This window comes from Sus scrofa, chromosome 9, assembly GCF_054392235.1.
Source record: "Sus scrofa isolate SSC_HxYL_T2T_F1_AM1 chromosome 9, Sscrofa_HxYL_maternal_Yorkshire_Landrace_v2.0, whole genome shotgun sequence".
Classification (NCBI taxonomy): Eukaryota; Metazoa; Chordata; class Mammalia; order Artiodactyla; family Suidae; genus Sus; species Sus scrofa.
The window spans coordinates 109,910,740-109,933,336 of NC_139391.1; the positions used below are offsets into that span (position 1 = coordinate 109,910,740).

Consider the following 22,597-nt stretch of genomic DNA (forward strand, 5'->3'; position numbering starts at 1 on the left):
GGAAGTTCCCGAGCTAGGGGTCAAGCCACAGCCACTGCCAAAGCAAAGCTGAGTAGTTATGTTGTGAGCCACACGAGAAGTACATCATTATACATTTAATCACCTAAGAATTTAAAATGACATTGACATCAAGAGGCTAATTTCATAAAGACTAAGTAGTCTGCATCATCAAGTCCCCTTGTCCTTTCCCAGGTGGCCTAGTGGGGAGGCAAGCGCATCACCTTTGCAGTAGTCTGCGGGGTCCTCCTGCTCCTCATCATCTGACCCCAGGATCTCCTCCTCTGGCTCTGGGGGTGTAGGGTCTGGCAGAGGTGGTGGTGGTGGCGGAGGCGGTGGTGGAGGAACCAAGGGAGCTTTCTGTTGAGGCTCCGGCCTGAAACAGGAAAGAAAATTCCCATTTACTCAGAAGTGAAACCCTGTATGATGGACACGAATGAGAGTGGGAAAAAACAGTAACTGTCACATACTAAGAAGAGGTGCTGATTAATGTCACTTCACCCATTTTAGCTAAATTCAAAGTACATGTTTCAATACACAGGCCAGGGGAAGAAACTACCCTTATTAGCCAAGGACATTTTCACTTAGAACTTCAGTATTTCTTAAGTCCTTATAATATTACGAATTTTAGGTGAAATAAAAGACTATCCCTTCATAATACACAGCATTATTAGTTAGAACACATCCCAGAGAGATTATGAAAAGACAGAGGAAAGTAACCCTGGACTTTAAAAAGGAAGGCTTATTTTCTATCGTTTTAAAATCAGAATTCCTTTCCTCATTGCAACAGTATGGATATGGTTAGGTTTCCTGGACAATTCATAAAAGCTAACATATACTGTAGGTGGTGTATGGTTATTTTCATTAACGAATTCAGTCATTTATCAACCTTACTTATCAAGAACACTGCCCCAAACTAGAAAGTGAATAAAGAAAACATCTACTGTAGTCAAATACAAATACAATCCATCCATCACTGCAGCAACAGTCATTTCTGATTGTCACAAAAAGGCTAAATGCTTAATATACTCTTCTACACAAGAGGGCCTCTAGTCTGGGGAGGAAGGGAGATCCCACAAACACCGATGTGAAAAATGGCCTTTTTGTTTTGTTTCGGCCTGCTCCCTTTCTAAAAGCACCTTTTGGAACACTGCTACTCCTTACACAATGGAAGGCTGGCTCCAGATCCTCTGTCCTCACTGCAATAGGGCCTGGGGCACAGAGCCCTGGAACCTTCTTAAGAAAGTCAGCCATTACGGGGTACAAAACTCATCCTAGCTGCTAATAAGAGGTAAGGCCAGAGGAGCTGCCCTGACCACTCCCCCTTTCTAAGCTGGATCTCTAAATTCCCACCAAATATAAGAGTCCCCAGACAGACTTTACTACACTGCCTTCAGCCTGAGGTAGTTAGTTATAGTTCATTTATGTGGTCTGCCATCAAAACACAATGAAGGGAGGCAAAAGAAACACCAGCAGTAATGAGGATGCAGTGGGGATAACAGCCCACAGGTAACTTTAAAGGCCAGTACCAGCAAGTATGATTACTTGTGGGAGGACAACTAAGAATGTTTATAATCTGAACATTTTCGGATTGACTGATTGGATTGATTTCTACTTAACATAATTTGTGAAGAATCAAAGTTACAGCCCCTTGAGTCACAGACATTAGGACACTGGAGGTGATAACATTCTGAGTAAACCATTCCTCATGATGGACCACTAAAAGGGAGTCATCACAACCAAACACCCCCATCACTGCCAGAACACTCAAAAATCCCAACAGACCTTACGAAGTACAATAACCTTTCTGGTGGCCTTGCAAATGCTCATTTTCTTTTTAACAGACTTGCCTTTACTGAAAGTAAAATGGTCCCAGGGAAAAGAGAGGTCTGAGGAAGGGGAGGTATAGAGGAAATGCAGTCTCACCACTTCCCCAAAGGGAAGAGGTTAGAGAAAAAGTTTTCAAGACCCATTGCTCATGGTTATGGGCAAAATCTAGCTAGTCGACAAATATACTCAGACAGAAATACTTTCAAAGCTGACTGCTTCTTTCTTAGAAATTTTATATGAGAAAATAAAGAGATTCTCTAAATTTAAAAAACAAAAACAGTAGTTCCCACTGTGGCACAATGAGATCGGGGCATCTCTACAGCACCAGGATGCAGACGATCAGGAGTTCCAGTCATGGCACAGTGGAAACGAATCCGACTAGGAACCATGAGGTTTCAGGTTTGATTCCTGGCTTTTCTCAGTGGGTTAAGGATCCGGTGTTGCCATGAGCTGTGGTGTAGATTGCAGACACGGCTTGGATCCCAAGTTGCTGTGGCTGTGGTGTAGACCGGCAGTTGTAGCTCCGATTAGACCCCTAGCCTGGGAACCACCATATGCTACGGGTGTGGCCCTAATAAAAAAAAAAAAAAAAAAAAAGGATGCAGATGATCCCCAGGCTGGCACAGTGGGTTCTAGGATGTGGTGTTGCCACAGCTGTGGTGCAGGTTGCAACTGCCACTTGGATCTGATCCCTGGCCAGGGAACTCCATGTGCCACAGGGTGGCCAAAAAAGAAAAAGGAAACAAAGAAACAAACAAAATACAACATATACTCCCTGTAGAGACTATGTAACAATTCAGGAAAAAGGAAGAAGAACTTGGAAGTTCTTGGTCTGGGAGTGCAGGGCACTGCTATGCTTGGCACCACTGACACCTGGGCCAAATAATTTGCTGTTGTGGATGCTGTTTCACAAACTCTAGAACGCTAGCAGCACCCCTGGCCTCCCGCCACCACACATCAGTTGTTCCCATCAAAAATGTGTCCAGATACTGGGGGCAAAATAACGCCCAGGCAAGGATCACTGTACCAGTGAGTGGTATTTCCTTTATACTGATTTAACTCAATGAAGTAGATTGTATCTGTGATAAAGGAGAAGAGATTCTAATTATCACAGGCCCACTTTCTCTAGTTTGAGGTTCAGGTATCTTTATCATAATGTGTCTCTCAATTACGCTTTACCCATTTGGTAAGCTGCCACGACGCTTAACAAAATTCTTAGACCCTCTGCAGTCTGAGGGAGGGCCACACTGAACAGGCAGGCAGATCTCCCCAAACCAGTCTTATCGAGTTAAAGGGATGAGTCTGGGAACTGTGAAATACAGAGGAAGTTGACTAATGTTGATGTAATATTTCGACTATCATATCAAAACATCTAGAATTGTGCTGTAGAATACAGCAGCCACTGGCCCCATATGGGAACTAAGCACTTAAAATGTGGCTAGTCCTGGCGTGGCTGTCGTGGCTCAGTGGTTAACGAATCCAACTAGGAACCGTGAGAGGTTGCAGGTTTGATCCCTAGCCTCGCTCAGCAGGTTAAGGATCCGACATTGCCGTGAGCTGTGGTGTAGGTCGCAAACACAGCTCAAATCTGGTGTTGCTGTGGCTGTGGTGTAGGCCAGCAGTTGCAGCTCCATTTGGACCCCTAGCCTGGGAACCCTGATACGCTGCAGGTGCCGCCCCAGGAATGACCAAAAAAAAAAAAAAGTGGCTATTCCTGAGATGTGCTGTAAGTGTAAAATATATACTAGATTTCCAAACTTTAGTGCAAAAAAGGTAAAATATTAATAATTTAATGTTTGCTACATGTTAAAATGTCTTGGATACATTAAATTATTAAAATGAATGCTATTTTTTTTTTTGTCTTTTTATCTTTTCTAGGGCCGCTCCCATGGCATATGGAGGTTCCCAGGCTAGGAGTCTATTCAGAGCTGTAGCCGCTGGCCAATGCCACAGCCACAGCAACATGGGACCCGAGCCTCATCTGCGACCTACACCACAGTCCACGGCAATGCCAGATCCTTAAGCCACTGAGCAAGGCCAGGGTTCAAACCCCACAACCTCATGGTTCCTAGTCAGATTCGTTAACCTCTGAGCCATGACAGGAACTCCCTAAAATTAATAATTTTTTTAATGTAGCTACTAGAACACTTTAAATTACAAATGAGGCTCACAGATTATATTTCTACTGGATAGCACCACTCCAGACCCTCAGATTCAACAATATCAGAGGCTGGTGTGGCAGAGATTCCTGGTCACACCAGTTTTTTTTTTCTAAGGCTTCTCCTAGTAACCTGCTTCACCCAATTATCACCAACTCTCAAATCAGCAATTCATCATAGTAAGATCAGAACACTGTAACTGCCAAATATTATGTTCCCCATCACTGATTCTGTTTCATCCCATCCAGCCATGTTACTGCCTACACGCAGGAGACGCACCAGTAAGTTTATCTTAGGGCAGATGTATGGAGGAGAGAATAATGCTACACTGTTTATAAGGCTTGCTTCTTCAAAGTGGTCTCTGGTGGCTTCTACAGCACCTGAAAACCTGGTTAAGGCTCAAGTGTTTAAAAGAAAAATAAAAAATAAAAGATCAAGAGGTGATCTTGCCAAGTGCATACTCATGAAATACATCAAGTGATTCAAAAAAGAAACACTTTCATCAGTCTCACTGAGAATCAAGAAGTTATTTCAAAAAATAAACCAAAAAGTTATATATAAGAATTACTAGAAGCACATAGAAAGCTATGGGGTGGGGTGGGGGGGACTCATAAATACTTTCAATAGGGCAAACACAAATAGTGAAAGAAAGTCTTTTCTTTTCTTTTTTTTTTTTCTTTTTTTGTCTTTTTGATATTTCTTTGGGCCACTCCCGTGGCATATGGAGGTTCCCAGGCTAGGGGTCGAATTGGAGCTGTAGCCACCGGCCTACGCCAGAGCCACAGCAACGCGGGATCTGAGCCACCTCTGCGACCTACACCACAGCTCACAGCAACGCCAGATCCTTAACCCACTGAGCAAGGGCAGGGACCAAACCCGCAACCTCATGGTTCCTAGTCGGATTCGTTAACCACTGTGCCACGACAGGAACTCTGAAAGAAAGTCTTTTCAACAAAACAAGTGGCTATATGTGTGTGTGTGTATATATATATATATGTGTGTGTGTAAATATGTGTATATATATGTGTATATATGTGTGTATATATATATATGTGTGTGTGTGTAAATATGTGTATATATATGTGTGTATATATATATATATATATAAATACTGTAACCCTACCTCACATAAACATAAATATTAACTCAAAATGAACAACTTGCAGGAAAAACAATGAGTAAATCTTAATTACTTTAAGCTAGGCTATGTTTCTTAAGATATGACACTAAAAGCATAAGCAATAAAGGAAAAATGATAAATTGAATTTGATCAAAATTAAGAACTTTTGTGCTTCAAAGGGAACCATCGAGAAAGTAAAGACGACTCAGAGAATGAAAGAAAATATTTACAAGTCATACAAATCAAAAGAAATTTATATTTAGAATATAAAAAGAAATTTACACCGCAACAATAAAAAGACAAATTTAAGAATAAAAAAAGAACTAGAACAGTTATTTCTCCAAAGAATACATATAAATGGCCAACAAGCATATGAAAGGATGTTGAACATCCTTAGTCATTTGGAGAAGGAAAATCAAAACCACAAGGAGATACCACTTCACACCCAACAAGATGGCTATAATTAAAAGACAAACAAACAACCCATGAGACAATAACAAGTATTGTTGAGAATGAAGAAATTGAAACCTTGATACATTGTAGCAGGAGAGTAGTATAGCACAGCTGTTGGAGTTCCCTTTGTGGCTCAGTAGGTTAAGAATACAACTAGCATGGCATCTGCTGAGCCACAAGGGAACTCCAACAGCTGTGCTATACTACTCTCCTGCTACAATGTATATATGTTGCTGTTTGGAATATAACAATGGACAGTACACAATATACAATATACATACAGCTGTTTCAGAATATCTAGTAGTTCCTAAAAAGGTTGGATTTAAAGCTACCACAAAACCCAACAATTCCATTCCTAGGTATATACCCAAGAAAAATGAAAACCTGTCAGCCACAAAAATCTGGTGCAAAGTGTTCAGGGCAATGTTATTCATGACAGATAAAAAGTAGAAGCAACCCAACTGACAGATCAATAAATAAAATGTGGATATATCCTTACAATGTACTATTATTTGGCAATAAAAGAAATGAAGTACTGATACAGGCCACAACACAGATGACCTTTGAAAATATTATGCTCAACGCAAAAGACTAATCAGTCAGAAAAGACTACATGTTGAATGAGTCCATTAAATAACCAAATGTCCAGAATAGGCAAACCTATAGAGACAGGATGAATTAATGGTTCCTGGGGACTGGAAGCAGAGGAAAGAGAGAAGGAGAGAAATGGAGATGGACTGTTAATAGGTACAGAGTTTCTTTATAAGGGATAAAAATGTTCTAATGTGGTGATGATTACACACCCATGTGAATACACTAAAAAATACTAAATTGCACATTTGTTTTTGTTTTGTCTTTTTAGGGCTACACCTGTGGCATATGGAGGTTCCCAGCCTAGGGGTCCAATCAGAGCTGTAGCTGCTGGCCTATGCCACAGCCACAGCAATGCGGGATCCGAGCCAGTCTTCAACCTACCACAGCTCACGGCTACACTGGATCCTTAACTCACTGAGTTGAGGCCAGGGATCAAACCTACATCCTCATGAATACTAGGTGAGTTTGTTACCACTGAGCCACAAAGAGAACTCCCTGAATTGCACAATTGCACATTTTTAATGTCTAAATTGTGTAGTATGTGTATTATACCTCAAAAAATGTTTTTTTTAAAGCAAAAGTCTATACAGTTGTACACTTTATATCCACTTTACACCTTAAAGTATATATTTCCAAGAAAAATCAGAAATCTCTACATTTATTTATTTATTTATTTATCTTTTCAGGGCCACACCTGTGGCACATGGAGGTTCCTAGGCTAGGGGTCAAATCGGAACTATAGCTGCCAGCCTACACCACAGCAATGCCAGATCCAAGCCACATCTGCAACCTACACCACAGTTCATGGCAACATAGGATCCTTAACCCATTGAGCGAGGCCAAGGATTGAACCTGTGTCCTTACGGATGCTAGTCAGATTCATTTCCACTGAGGCACGATGGGAATTCCAGAAATCTCTACATTTAGATTTAAGCAATCTATATGCATGGTCTCTTCCACAACTGCCCCACTACATTAACAGTGAAAATTAATATATAGTTCTGTAAAAAGTAGACTGAGAGTCTAATTGTTCAAAGTTTACATAAGCCACTAGTAATTTAAGATTATGTTTATATAATGTAAGAAAATGTATAGCCTTAGTGAGAGTTCTCTTCATGGGTCACAGGTTAACAAACTCGACTAGGATCCATTAGGATTCGGGTTCCAACCCTGGCCTTGTTTCATGAGTTAAGGATCCAGCATTGCCATGAGCTGTGGTGTAGGTCATAGACTCAGCTCTGATTCCGCGTTTCTGTGGCTGTGATATAGGCCGGCAGCTACAGCTCCAATTCGACCCCTAGCCTGGAACCTTCAGGTACCATGGATGAGGTCCTAAAAAGCAAAAAAAAAAAAAAAAAATTAGAAAGTGAAATTCCAACTTTAGATATTTTTCACAAAGAACTCTATTTATTTTGCCCTACATGAAACATAACCAAATAGTCTAATTATTACTAAACAGGGCTATCATAAAAATGCAGTTGAAAGAGAAAACAAGAGTATTTTTATTTAAATATGACATTAGAATACTAAGATTACTTTATCACGCTTATCTGTATTTTTCCCCTATGTTCGCTCTATCAGCGAGAAAAAAAACTGAACTACCCTAGCAAAATGCATGCATCATCTGCTCTAAATTGCCATGGTAACTAGATAGGAGTTCCGATTTCCTTCCGGCTGCTATTTTCTACTTCAACAAAGAAAAGGACAAATAAACTTTACACATTTATCAAAAAAGAAATACTTTCCTTTGTTATTACCTTGAATGGCAACTGACACAATTTAAGAAATCATTAATTCAATTAATCTTTAACCAAAACAAAGAAAATTTCAAACTAATTTATTCAGGCAGTATTCAAGGAACAGTCACAAAAGTCAAATTTCTTTTTCTTTCCTCCACATGTCTACCACCTGATCTGAAACTCACTCTCTTCCTCTCACCCTCCTTCTCACAATCCCCCTCTTGGTGGTTGCTTGGGAAATATGCAACCTGTCATTTCCACTTTTTTTTTTTTTTTTTGTCTTTTGTCTTTTTGTCTTTTGTTGTTGTTGTTGTTGCTATTTCTTGGGCCGCTCCCGCGGCATATGGAGGTTCCCAGGCTAGGGGTTGAATCGGAGCTGTAGCCACCGGCCTATGCCAGAGCCACAGCAATGCAGGATCCGAGCCCCGAGCCGCGTCTGCAACCTACACCACAGCTCACGGCAACGCCGGATCGTTAACCCACTGAGCAAGGGCAGGGACCGAACCCGCAACCTCATGGTTCCTAGTCGGATTCGTTAACCACTGCGCCACGACGGGAACTCCCATTTCTACTTTTGAAAAGAATCAATATATATTCTCAAAATATATATACTCTCAGAATAGCTCATCCAAGCTACCTGCTGGAGCACTGGGAAAAGTCACACAGCTAGGGAGGGAGGGAAAAGCCACAATGATTTCTTCATGTATAACTCTCTAGTGAAAAGAGAATTTCTAACTTTGTGCAAATCAAACTAAATGTGAAGTGTCTTCTGCTGTAGGCAGAATTCTAAAATGAGCCTCAATGACAGTCATCCTCTGAATGCGGGCAGCCCTGTGAATATGACATCTCTCTTGTAATTAGGTTATGTCATACGGCAGCTAGACTGGGTGAGCCTGACCTAATCACATGAGCCTTTTTTAAGCAGAGGGTTTTCTCTGGCTGGTCACAGAGTAAGTTAGGGATGTGCTCAAGCTAGCCTAGAAGAAAAGCAGACATACATGTTGTGAGGTGTTCATCAGGGCTACATAACAAGGAGCTGCATGTGGCCTCTAGGAGCGAGAGTGGTGCCAGCAACAGTTAGAAGGATAACAAGGACTTCAATGTAAGGAAATGAGTTCTGCCAATAACCAGTTATCTTACAAGAGGGCTCTAGTCCCCAAAAGAGAACTGCAGCCTTGGCCAAGAGCCAACAATTTAGTGAGAATCCAGCCACACTGGGTAGCCCGAACTTTTGACCTACAGAACTGTGAGTTAACAAATAGGCATTGTTTTAAGCTGCTAGGTGTGTGGTAATTTGTTATGCAGCAATAGGAAATTAATACAGCTGCCAAGTTCTCAGTAAGTGACAGAGTAGTTAAATTATCTGATTTTGGCCTTAACAGTGAGATTTGAGTTTCTTAATATAACGGAAATGACCAGAGGAATTAAGAAGCTAGGTAAGTAATGAGAGCCAAATTTCTTTTGGGCAAAAGACAGATTTTGGAATAATACCCATGTTTTAAAAATTCATATAAGCCCATCTTTTACATTAGGATGAGATATATATATAAGAACTAGCAAACTAAGGACCCATGTGTTTCTATTTTAAAAGCTCTGTTTGTAGGCAATCTGAAGCCAGCAGGTGCAGGGTAAACTGCTCCCCCTACCCCAAAAAAAAGACTTGTTTACAGAGACCTATATATTGATGAAACTTACTAGAACCACTAATGATTGCCTCATGCTACTCAGGAAATAATGCAAGAATGTACCACTGTAGACAAGACTTCTACACACTTCCACAAGCTTTAAATCAAAATGCAACTATAACTATATGGTAAAACAGCCACCAGCCTAATGAATTTAAACAGAGTAAAATTTGGAGTTCCCTTTGTGGCTCAGTGCGTTAAGAACCTGACTGGCATCTGTGAGGACACAGGTTCGATCCCTGGCCTTGCTTAGTGGGTTAAGGATCCAGCATTGCCTCAAGCTGTGGTTATAAGTTGCAGATGTGGCTCAGATCCGGTGTGGCTATGGCTGAGGCCGGCAGCTGCAACTCCAATTCCACCCCTGGCCTGGGAACTTCCATATGCCTCGGATGAGGCCCTAAAAAGCAAAAAAAAAAAAAAAAAAAAAAAGTAAAATTTAAAATTCAGTTCTTCAGTCACTCTACCCTCATTTTAAGTGCTAAAGAGCTAGTGGCTAAGGTATTGAGCAGTGCAGATAATAGAACATTTCCAACATCACAAAGAGTTCTATTGGACAGTGCTGCTCTAGACAATATTTTAGAAACAGAAACCTCTTATCATTACTTTTAATAAGTAAATAAAATTAATTGAATAGAGTTTGTAACTTTTTTCTTTTCTTTTTCTTTTTCTTTTTTTTTTTTTTTTTTTTTTTTTTTTGTCTTTTTAGGGCTGTACCCTCGGCATATGGAGGTTCCCAGGCTAGAGGTAAAATCAAAGCTGAAGCTGCTGGCCTATGCCACAGCAACATCAGATCCGAGCCACATGTTCGACCTATACCACAGCTCACAGCAACGCCGGATCCTTAACCCACTGAGCAAAGCTAGGGATCAAACCTGCATCCTCATGGATGCTAGTCAGATCCGTTTCAGCCAAGCCACAATGGGAACTCCTGGAACATTTTTCTATACTGCCCACTACTGGAAGTTCTAGCTGTAAAATTATAAACAGGGAGAATGTATTCATTTTAAGTTTGACAGCTGATTCCAAAATTTGAATATCCTTTAACTCAGCACACCTTCCTGGAATTTACCTTTCTGATTCTTGCAGTGACAATGCCTGCAAAGAGCAATAAATGTTCATCAGTGGGAGACTTGTTAATAATGTGATGATAGATTATGTCACACACATAGAACAAGACTCTTCTTAGAAAAAAAAATGAGACAAATGAAGAAAATTTCATTCACAATATCATCAAAACATTTAAAATACAGTTGACAACTTGAGGGTTGGGGCAAAGTTGAAAATCCAAATATAGGAGTTCCCAGTGTGGCTCAGTGGTAATGAACCTGACTACTATCCATGAGGATGCAGGTTTGACCCCTGGTCTCACTCAGTGAGTTAAGGATCTGGTCTTGCAATGGCTTTGGCGTAGGCCCACAGCTGCAGCTCCGATTCAACCCCTAGCCTGAGAACTTTCATATGCTATAGGTATCCCTAAAAAAGACAAAAAGAAAGAAAGAAAAAGAAAGAAAAAAGTCAAACAACAGTAGTGTAAGATTATCAAAGCACAAAGAGCCAATAACTGTCATTATCAGTTATATACGTGGCTAAAGAAAACATATATACATAAAGCAATTAAAGATACTTTGAAATAAAAACTGTTTACCATTTATAGACTTCTTAAGAACAGATATCAGGAAGACATGAAATGACGAGGAAGGAAGGTCTAAATTATAAGAAAAAATGGTGATTGATAACAAACTGGTAAAGATGCATAAATCAAAACAATGAATTCATATTTCCAAGGTGGTAATGAAAATAATACTTAAAATAACATTTTAAAAATTAAACTCATATAATAGTACTTACTCATAATTAACTCAATGCTCAAACAACTCTATAGTGCTATTAGGCACCCCTTTTACAGACAAGGATAATGAGGCACACGTTCAAGGTCACATGAATAGTGAGTGGAGAACCAGGAAGGAAGCTTGTCCTACTAGACAGATAGCAACTAGAAACTGCAAAATCCAACTTTCTAGTGAAACTAGGTCTCCTGCTGTGCTGGAAGGGCGGGAATAGGTGATAGATGACTGACACGGGTGACAGGTCTAAACAGGAAACATTTAGGAAGGATGGCCACCGTGAGTCCTCTGTAGTACTCATACACACCTACAACATTCAGACTTTTCCACTCACATGGTGTCACTAAGACTGAGAGAATTTACACGTTTGATAAGCACCCCAGGTGACTTATGCAGGTGGTTCAAGGGCCACACTCTAAGAAACACTACTACATGCACATGTAACTGCTATAACCACTACATTCAAGTCCTTTAGTCTAAGTTTCTATTTGACTTTAATGAACTTCCCAACAAGAAAAGTCATGCTTATGTGCAGTTTGGATACTAGGTATCAAGTAAACCCTTAAACATATAAACTGCCAATTTCAAGCTGGCCAAAGAAGAGGGTAGCAGAAGGATAACTTGTGGCTAAAAAATGCAGTAAGGACTCAGCACTACAAGACAATGAACAATAAAGACAGCATGAATGAACTCAAAGGAATTGTGCTAAAATGAAAGAAGTCCAACTATACAGTATATAATTCCAGTTTTTAAAAGGCAAAACTTCAGTGTTGGAAAGCAGATCAATGGTCACCACAGGCTAAGGACTGGTGGAACGGTACTGATTACAAAAGGGGGAACTTTGGTACTGCTGAAATGTTACCTCATGATTGTGGCTGTGGTTACACCACTTATATTTACAATAGTCACAACTCATTGAGTTGTACACCTAAAATGGGTGAATCTTTATTTTATGTAAATTATACCTTAATCAAGCTGACTCAAAAAAAAAAAATATCATCATATCCACCAGTGAATTCTCCCCTGTAAGTTGCTCTTAACATATGCTCTCATCACACTTCCATTGGTTCAGGTCAGATACTTTTCACTATCAAAGATGAAATTCTGCAAACCTCCCTACCCCACTACCACTTCCATCCCATCATTGACATTAACACATAGGAAATACTGCCCAGTTTCAAACCACTCTTTACCTTGAAAAGGCAGTACTAAACAGGAGAGAGAACAAAAGCTTTACTGTTGAATATAACAGACTTACCTAAGGTGGAAGAGAAGTTCAAAACATAAGCTTGTGCTGAAACTAGCACCCATGAAACTAAATGTTACAAACTACTCCGCCTTGTATTCACAAGATAACACAGTACCATCTCAGTGCAAGTTCATCTGACAACTGAGGACTATCTTGAAAAACATCAAATTAGTATCTCTCATGAGGAAGGGACTATAAAGTACTCCATCAGTCAGAACTTACCACCAACTCAAATCAAAGAGAACACAGGGACTGTTATATTCTCTCCTTCCTTTATGTCATAAATTTCGTGATTCTACCCTACAGTTCCAAATTCTGTTACCCAAGTTCAGAAAAGATACCTCATTTAAGTTCAAGAACTATTTATTAAACTGTTTTATTGTTAAAATGAGTAAAACAGTATTTATTCATGGAAGCAGGCATCTAACAGATTAGAGCAGACAAGTACACAAGTAACAATATAAAACAAGGCAGAGAGTGGTTCAAAAACAATATTACTTTTTTAATTAAGTCAACACATATTCAAAGTATACTGTTTCAAGGTCCAGAGTGTTCAATGAACAAAATACCCAGAAAGGCAGAAATGTTCCCTCTGGTAGATGAGCCCCAAGGAATCCATTGAGAAAGGAGTGACAAAAAGGAGGGACAACTGAGGCTGGCCTATGAGGAAGCAGGGGAACCTCAGGAGTGAACACAGGTATGGCAGCAGTAAAGTCCAGATTAGCTAATACACAAACTACCCACAGGAAAATGCAGACAGAAATGCTAGAAAGAAAGGTTGGGACCAGATTTTGACACCTCTCAGTGAAGAATATGGAGTTTATTTCTGGCAGGTTATAAAATGCCATGCAAAATTTAATCTTTTCTGTAACACAATAGTTTCTTAGGACCCTACACTATGATCATGAGGAAGCATTTTCTGAAGACTACAGCCTACAAACCAGGAGATTCTGATTCAGGAGGTCTGGAATGTAGCCTGGGCACATGTCACTAGGAGACCAACACACACCCATGGTTAAGAATTATTACCGGATGTAACAGATTATCTACTGGTAATACGCTCAAGTGTGTTTATGACTCCAAAACAAGAAAGGAGAACAAATATACATAGACACAGGCAAAGAAAGGCAGATATAAGTAAGAACAGCTTAAAAAAAAAAAAAAAAAAAGAAAGAAAAGAAAGGAGTTCCCGTCATGGCGCAGTGGTTAATGAATCCGACTAGGAACCATGAGGTTGCAGGTTAGATCCCTGCCCTTGCTCAGTGGGTTAACGATCTGGCGTTGCCATGAGCTGTGGTGTAGATTGCAGACGTGGCTCGGATCCCGCATTGCTGTGGCTCTGGCGTAGGCCAGTGGCTACAGCTCCGATTCAACCCCTAGCCTGGGAACCTCCATATGCCGCGGGAGCGGCCCAAAGAAATAGCAAAAAGACAAAAATAAATAAATAAATAAATAAGAACTGATGCTCCAAAAGATTTCAGAATAGGACCTCTACCCAAAGAAATAGCAAAAAGACATAAATAAATAAATAAATAAATAAATAAATAAATAAAGAACTGATGCTCCAAAAGATTTCAGAATAGGACCTCTACTTTAGTAAATGGGTATCTTGTATTTATTTTCTTCTTAGCCACACCCACAGCTATGGAAGTTCCTGGACAGGGATCAAATCCAAGCCACAGCTGCAATTTATGCCACAGCTGTGGCAACACCAGAACCTTAACCCTCTGCACCAGGCTGAGGATCAAACCATGCCACCCGACTCAAGGACAATCCCTCAGGGGATTCTTAATCCCCTGTGCCACAGGGGGAACCCCAATGTATCTTTCTAAAATGTTACTATGCTAGGAGTTCGGATGTGGCGTTGCTGTGGCTGTGGTGTAGGCCAGCAGCTATAGCTCTGAATAGACCCTTGCCTGGGAACCTCCATGTGCCGTGGGTGCAGCCCTAAAACAATAAAAATAAACAAATAAATAATAAAAATTTAAAAAGTAAAATATTTCCAATAGACTTGCACTTATATGCAACTACAATTTACTGGCCATGCATCAAATTTTTCCGGGTTTGCTTCATCATGAACAAGAGCAATAAGGCCCCTGACCTTACGGAGTATTTTGTTGGAATTACATGGAATCAGATCAGGGAAGTTTATAATTTTACTGATGGAAAAAGCACCAACTAAACTCTAGTTCCTGCTATGAGCCAGGCATTATCTAAATGTTTTCACATTTATACAAATATTTTTTTAAACCAATCTTGCAAAAGGCACAAATGGCACAGAAGAAATTTTCACTTATTGATGCAATTACTCTTTGTGCAAAATGATCAGAGAGTGCACATGGACATCGGAGGGGAAAGACCCACTGGACCCACAGCCTCTCGGTTCAGGAAAACTATGTCGAGACCACATGATTTCACAACCTTAACTCCACTTGCCAAGAAGGGACCCAAGGGCAGTAATTCCAAAAATGATCTGTGCATCTCTACAGCATAAAAAGAAAAAAATCAGGAGCTCCCATTATGGCTCAGTGGTTAAGAACCCATCATAGTGTCCGTGAGGATGGGGTTCAATTCTTGGCCTCACTCAGTGGGTTAAAGATTTGGCTTTGCCACAGCTGTGGCCCAGGTTACAGATGCAGCTCCCACATTGCTGTGGCTGTGGTGTAGGCCAGCAGGTGCAGCTCTGATTCGAGCCCTAGCCTAGGAACTTTCATATGCTGCAGGGGTGGTCCTAAAAACAAAACAAAACTATTCTTTGTTTAGTATCAGAAAAAAAAAAAAAAAAAAAAAAGCCTCTTTTCAAACTTCCTAAAGTGCTTTCTTTCCACATTTGAATAATCCAGGCAGGAGGAGGAACTGAAGGCCATTCCTTCCCAATCTGCCCCTGCCATCCTGCCATACATACCTCCCCACCAGAGTTATCTCCTAATCCGTCTCTTCGGCCTTTTAAAGGCCATTCTTCCTTGCTCCATCTCTCTAGTTACACTCTTCCTTCAACAGTCAAGACCATGAACGGTCTATTCTCCACAGAGCTTGGCCACAACACTTCCTGCACGCACTCTTAGAGTTCCGCTACCTGCACACACATTTACCTCCCCCACCTCCCACATGCAGGTTGTCACCACCTCATCCCACACCACTCAGTTTCTGACTTGGTGCCTTGAACACTGCAAAACTTCAAAACTGTATTTTTTTTCTCATCTGTGTTTTAGATAATTGAGATGAAGAACAAAAGAACCATGGGTAACTGAGCTCTTGCTACTTAATCCATCAGGTCGAGAACATAGCAAATGTTCAAACATTTTAACTACTTCATGTATTTTAAAAATATAAAACTACTTCCAAATTTCAAAAGTATCTATTAAATCCTTTCCTATCCTTAATTTTTAAAAATAAGTTAAATGTCCAAATACAACAAAATTATCTACCTTATAATTCTGACTAATATATGTGTGAATTCAAACTAAAACGTGTAATCTGGAAATCCCACTGGTACTTTATAAAACTGCATGACCAGTGAAGGGCTCAAAACAAACAAGGCTCATGCTACAATGAATTATCCCAAAATACTTAATTTAATCTCACTCACTGTAAGCCACTATATTCTTATTTTAAGTAAAAATATGCTTCCAAGAGTGAAGTTTTATCTTTATAAAGTAATAACTGAACTTCAAAGATGTATTTATTAGAGACCAACTATGTGCCATGCATTGTGTTAGGCACTCTACTGATTTACAAACAAGAGAACAGAATCTCTGATGATGAAACATACAATGGGCTATCATCTCTGAAGATTTTTAGTAACAGCTCCAACATATAAAGATGGCTCAGAAGTAACAAACCTGACTAGTATCCATGAGAGTGTGGGTTCGATCCTTGGCCTTACTCAGTGATGAGCTGTGGTGTAGGTTGCAGAAGTGGCTCGGATCCTGTGTAGCTGTGGCTGTGATGTAGGCCTGCAGCTGTGGCTCCAATTAGTTCCCTAGCCTGGAACTTCATATGCCACAGGTGCAACCCTAAAAAGCAAAAAAAGAAAACAAAAACAAATCTGATCTCATTTCTTTCTCAAATCCTTCTGCCCTCAAGATAAAGCAAAATTCTTGACATCGTAAATAGATAAATACAATTCTGGTGATCTGGGCCCTACTTAGGGCTCCAGACTCATCCATCTCCTTTGCTCTTTCTTCTCTTCCTCTTGTTTATTATATTATAGCCCATATTTCAAACATACAGAACAGGTACACCCACCTGCAATGTTAACAAATCTTGACATTTAGTCATAATTGCTTCAGATTAAATGAAGGACTAAGTTATTATAAGCAGAACTGAAGCCCCCTCAATTCCTTCCCCTCCACCCCCCCCTTTTTTTTTCTTCTTTTTTGGCTGCCCCATGGCATACAGAGGTCCCAAGCCAGGGATCAGATCCAAGCTGCAGTTATGACCCTAGCCACAGCTGCAGCAATGGTGTATCCTTAACCTACTGTGCTGGGCCAGGGATCGAACCTGCATCCCAGCACTCTCAAGATGCCACTGATCCCCTGTGCCACAGCAGAAACTCCTCCCCTCCTTCTAAAGGTAATAGCTATCCCAAAATTAAGACCCATCATCCCTATGCATGTTTTTATACTTTAGCAATACAGCTTAAACCACCAATAAAGATCATGCTGGATCATACCGTATGTGTCACTCTATAATTTTTTTCCACTCGATTTGTTTTCTGAGATCTACCCATGTGATAGATATAATTCTAGTTCTTACTTTTAACTATCATAAAGTATTACATCATTGGAATATTTGCCAGTATAATGAGCCCTTTTCTCAATGAATGTTTGGGATGTATCACTTTCCACTACCATAAACACACTGACATTTTAACACATATCTCCATGTACACATACACAAGAGTTTCTCAAAAGCATCCTCTGTCAAGCTACACTCAGTACCTGATGATATCAATGCACTGGGTCAAAGACCACATTAAAAATGAAATAAAGTAGAAAACATGTGTTCCATGTAATAAGAGTATTACTTCTTTAAACATATTTCAGATATACACAGAAAGGTCTATGTACATACTGGGTCACAAAAGAATAAAACACGGATATACCTTCAACTCAAATGCACACAATTACCCACCTGGAGTTTTTCTTTAATGTGTGAGGTAGAAGTGCGATATTGGCTTATTCCATATGGATAAGCAATTGTCCCAGCAATTATTAATTTTATATCAAATTATCAACTTACATACATACACTGAATTTACAGTCTATTTCAGAAGAAATGGCTTCCACACAATATTAAATCAGCCCCTCTTCTGGTCACTTTATGTTTAACAATATTTTTATGTCTTTGGCAACATTTTGTCATTTTCTCCAAAACGGACATGCAAAGCTTTGTAAAGAAGTATTTTGAAGAATTCTAAATATTCTTTATTCAAAAAAGATCTTAACACACTCTAACTACCCAGTGAATGCACGCCTCACCTATCACTTGGTTAATGTTGCCTCAAATTTCAGCTTGCCATCATCTTCCATTCTGGAGCATTTAGAATTCCAAATCAAACTGCAAACTGTCAGTGAAAATATATCTTGCCATTATACCTGATTTTATTTCATGAATTTTGTATGTTGAGCTACTCTTTATTTATTTATTTGTCTTTTTAGGGCCATACCACGGCATATGGAAGTTCCCAGGATAGGGGTCAAATCGGAGCTAAAGCCACCAGTCTATACCACAACCACAGAAACACGAGATCTGAGCCTCCGGTGGTTAATGAATCCGACTAGGAACCACACAGCTCGGATCCAGCATGGCTGTGGCTGTGGCCAGCAGCTGTAGCTCCAATTAGACCCCTAGCCTGGGAACCTCCATATGCAGCTGGTGCAGCCCTAGAAAAGGCAAAAAGACCAAAAAAAAAAAAAAAAAAAAAAAAAAAAAAAAAAAGACCCTAGCCTCATCTGCGACCTACACCACAGCTCATGGCAACGCTGGATGCTTAACCCACTAAGCAAGGCCAGGATCAACTATGTCCTCAGGGATACTAGTTAGATTTGTTTCCAATGAGCCATATCGGCAACTCCTTGATCTACTATTTAAAGTGAACTAATCGTCTTTCCTGGTTTGAAAACGTTTCTAATGTTTAATTGCTAAATCAAAGCTAAACTTTTCATGAGAAAAAAAAACCCTAATCTCAAGACACATATGAGCGTAAATATAAAGAGGGTATTAAAATATCAAATAAGAGATCCTCTTTCCTAGAATGTTGCCAGCATCCAAAAACTGTCAGGAAAATTTCACTTGCTTTTTTCCTTATAAAGGCAGTGGATGATGGATTTTATTTAAGACTAGCAACTGACCTCTCTTCATTAGCAATGGAGAACCATTGCTGCTCTGACCCTGGAGCACACTACAGAGAGCTGCCAGCCAGCACTTAAGCTCATCTGTCTCAGGAGCTTTCTATTTAAGACTCATACTTGACGCCATGAGTTGTTCCTATCTATATCTTTATCATGTCCTGGATGAAGTGTGGCAGGGCTTCCACAGATGACGGCCACCATACTCCCAAAGCCACACTTAAGTATGACACATGGCCTATATTTTCACTCAGGACATCTAAAAGATACCTTCTAAATTTGGTGGAAAAACTGCCTGGCCATTTTTGACACTGCAGTTACAGATACAAAAACGGAAATTTAATTATATATATAAAGTTTAATAGGCTGAACCTAGAAAACACATACTCTTAAGATTGTGACAAAAACAGGAAATAAATTCACTAAAAATATTAACCAAAAATGTATTATACTTAAAAATATATACTGTACTTATTTCTTACAAAATTTCTTACAACTGAACTCATGGGTTTCTTTTTTTAAAAAAAAAGTAATAATAGATTACTAGTAACAGTAGATAAGCAAGCTTCTACACACCTATGCTGACTAGAACCTGTGTAAAGTAGCCATTACCACATATGGATATTTAAAATTTAATTTTAATTAACAAAATAACCTAAAAAATTAGCAGTTAGTCTTACAAGCCACACTTCAAGTGTTTCACAGCCACAGGTGGAGGGTTGGTTTGCCATACTGCACAGAACATTTCTATCATCAAAGAAAGTTCTACTGAGCAGTGGAATTTAAAAGTCATGAGCTATATTATTAATAAAATTACCTTTAAAGTACACCATTTCACTACCAAGTACAAACTTCCGTTGACATGTCTTCAGAATCTGAAGACCTCCAAAATATATTAATAAATAGGCCAAAATATTAAATCTATTTTCAATTAAGTAAACATAAAATCATATTTACCTATGAAGCATTTAGGGAACTATCTCATATTTCCCAGGATGCAAAAGAGAAAAACATTTTTTGGCTTGGTTTTTTTTTTTTTTTTAAAGATTGCATACGTGTTCAAGGAAGAAACAAAATTCACGCTTTAAAAAAGCAGCGGCAAAGACCTTCACTTCAAAAAGACAGACTTTACTGCTCAAGTTTAGGGTTAAATCAAAAGAATGTACAGGTTGGGATATAAGGCAAGAGAGGGCAGTGATTTCTTTCATGTGCACTCAGAAGCAAATCATTCCTCACCTCTGGCTTCTTCTACCCTCTGTGCTAAGATTACTGGAAACACTGGAGAATTGGATCTATTAACTGCTGCCTGGTCCTTTTCCCCCTGGGAATCAGAAGCATGTTACCTCCAAACCCCGTAACTAAAAGCAAATACAGAACTCTTACAACTCAGTAATGAAAAAAGATAAATGACTCAATTTCAGACATTTCTCCAAGATGGTATACAAATGGCCAATGAGCACATGATGATAAATAATGATGCCTAAACATCAGCCATCAGGGACATAAAAACAGAAGTCGCCTATTCACACCCAATTGGATGGCTTTAATAAAAAAGATAAGTGCTGGCAAAGAATGTGAAGAAATTGAAAATCTTTTACATTGCAGGTGGGAATGTAAAAGGGCACATTCCCTTTTTTTTTTTGCTTTTTGGGGCTGCACGTTCAGCATATGGAAGTTCCCAAGCTAGGGGTTGAATCGGACCTGCAGCTGCCAGCATACACCACAGCCATAGCAATGCAGGATCTGAGCTGACTCTGTGACCTATACCGTAGCCCACGCTGAATCTTTAACCCACTGAGCGGGGTCAGGGATTGGAATCCACATCCTCATGGATACTAATCAGGTGCTACCACTGAGCCACAACGGCAAGTCCGAGTCTGGCAATTTCTAGGCCCAGGAACTTCTGCATGCCATGGACAAAAAAAGGGGGGCAATTTTTTTTTTAAAAGGTTAAACATAAGAGTTATTACATGACCCAGCAATTTCACTTCTAAATATATACCCAAGAGATATTAAAACATACATCCACTCAAAAGTATGCATATGAATGATCACAGGAGCATTATTCAAAATAGCCGAAACAACCCAAATGTCCATCAACTGATAAATTTATAATAAACAAAATGTATAATAAGGAGTATCATTTAGCAATAAAGAGGAAATGAAGTACTGACAAATGCTACAATACGGACGCACCTTGAAAACATTATGGTAAATCAAAGAAGCCAGTGACCAAACACAACATTATTATACCAAAGAGGCAAATTCGTAGAGAAAAAATCATGAGTAGATGCAAATAGCAATATGAGTTTGATAAGTTTTACTGGTTGAATGAACATTAGAGCTGTACAGTCCTCTTTACTTCTGTTTTCCCTTTTCTCTTTCATTTAAAAGCAAAGAAGTAATTTTTATTTTTTTCTTTCATTTAAAAAATATTATTACAGAGAAAGACAAATCATAGGAGATCACGAACATGTGGAATCTAATAAAAATGATACAGGGAGTTCCTTTTGTGGCTCAGCAGTTAACAAACCCAACTTGGATCCATGAGGATGCAGGTTCCATTCCTGGCCAAAATCAGTGGGTTAAGGATCTGGTGTTGCCATGAGCTGTGGTATAGGTCATAGGCACAGCTCAAATCCTGCATTACTGTGTCTGTGGCATAGGCCTGCAGGTATAGCTCCAACTCTATCCCTAGCCTATGAACTTCCACATGCCTCAGGTGTGGTCCTAAAAAGCAAAAAAAAAAAAAAAAAAAAAAAAGATACAAAAGAACTTACAAAACAGAACCAGACTCAAAGATTTTGAAACCAAATTTATGGTTACCAAAAGGGAAACGGGGGTAGGGGATAAATTAGAGGTTTGAGATTAACATATATATACTACTATATATAAAATAGATAAGTAACAAGGACCTACTGTATAGCACAGGGTAATCTATTCAATACTGACAATAACCCATACGGGAAAAGAATCTGAAAAGGGACAGACATATGTATATGTATAAATGATTTGCTCTGCTGTACACCTGAAACTAACACAAATTTGTAAGTCAACTATATACCAATAAAACCTATTTTTAAAAAATATTATTAACAGGAGTACCCTCATGGCTCAGCAGGTTAGGCAACTGGCATTGTCACTGCAGTGACAACAATCCCTGGCCCAGATACTTCGACATGCCACAGGTGCAGCCAAATATATATGTAATTAATAGAAAGGTAAGAAAAAGCACAGCAAACATCTCACAGCCTACTTTGATCCTCAGAGAAATGAGGGAGGGGGAGAGGGGGAAATAACTGACAAGGGTAAATCTCCGTATTGACAAGTGGTTTTTTTGTTTGTTTGTTTTGATTTTTGATTTTTTAGGGCTGCACCGTGGCATTTGGAAGTTCCCAGGCCAGGGGTCAAATCAGAGCTGCAGCTGCCAGCCTACAACACCACAGCCAAAGTAACTCGGAATCCGAGTCGCGTCTGCAACCTACACCACAGCTCACAGCAATGCCAGATGCTTAACCCACTGAGTGAAGCCAGGGATCAAACCTGCATCCTCACATATACCAGCTGGATTTGT

The 22,597-nt window shown here is 39.6% G+C and overlaps 2 protein-coding genes across 15 annotated transcripts in view; both read right to left on the bottom strand.

The window, feature by feature from the left end:
• ORC5 (origin recognition complex subunit 5) overlaps positions 1 to 22,597 on the bottom strand; it is a 1,223,002-nt gene that overhangs the window by 1,105,445 nt on the left and 94,960 nt on the right. The window lies entirely within an intron of this gene.
• Positions 1 to 22,597, bottom strand: part of SRPK2 (SRSF protein kinase 2) — a 265,786-nt gene that overhangs the window by 91,007 nt on the left and 152,182 nt on the right. For all 14 annotated transcript variants that reach the window (XM_084977435.1, XM_084977433.1, XM_021102580.2 and 11 more), the window contains one exon: positions 222 to 373. In XM_084977435.1, the coding sequence (XP_084833561.1) occupies positions 222 to 373 (152 nt within the window). The remainder of the gene's footprint in view (positions 1 to 221; positions 374 to 22,597) is intronic.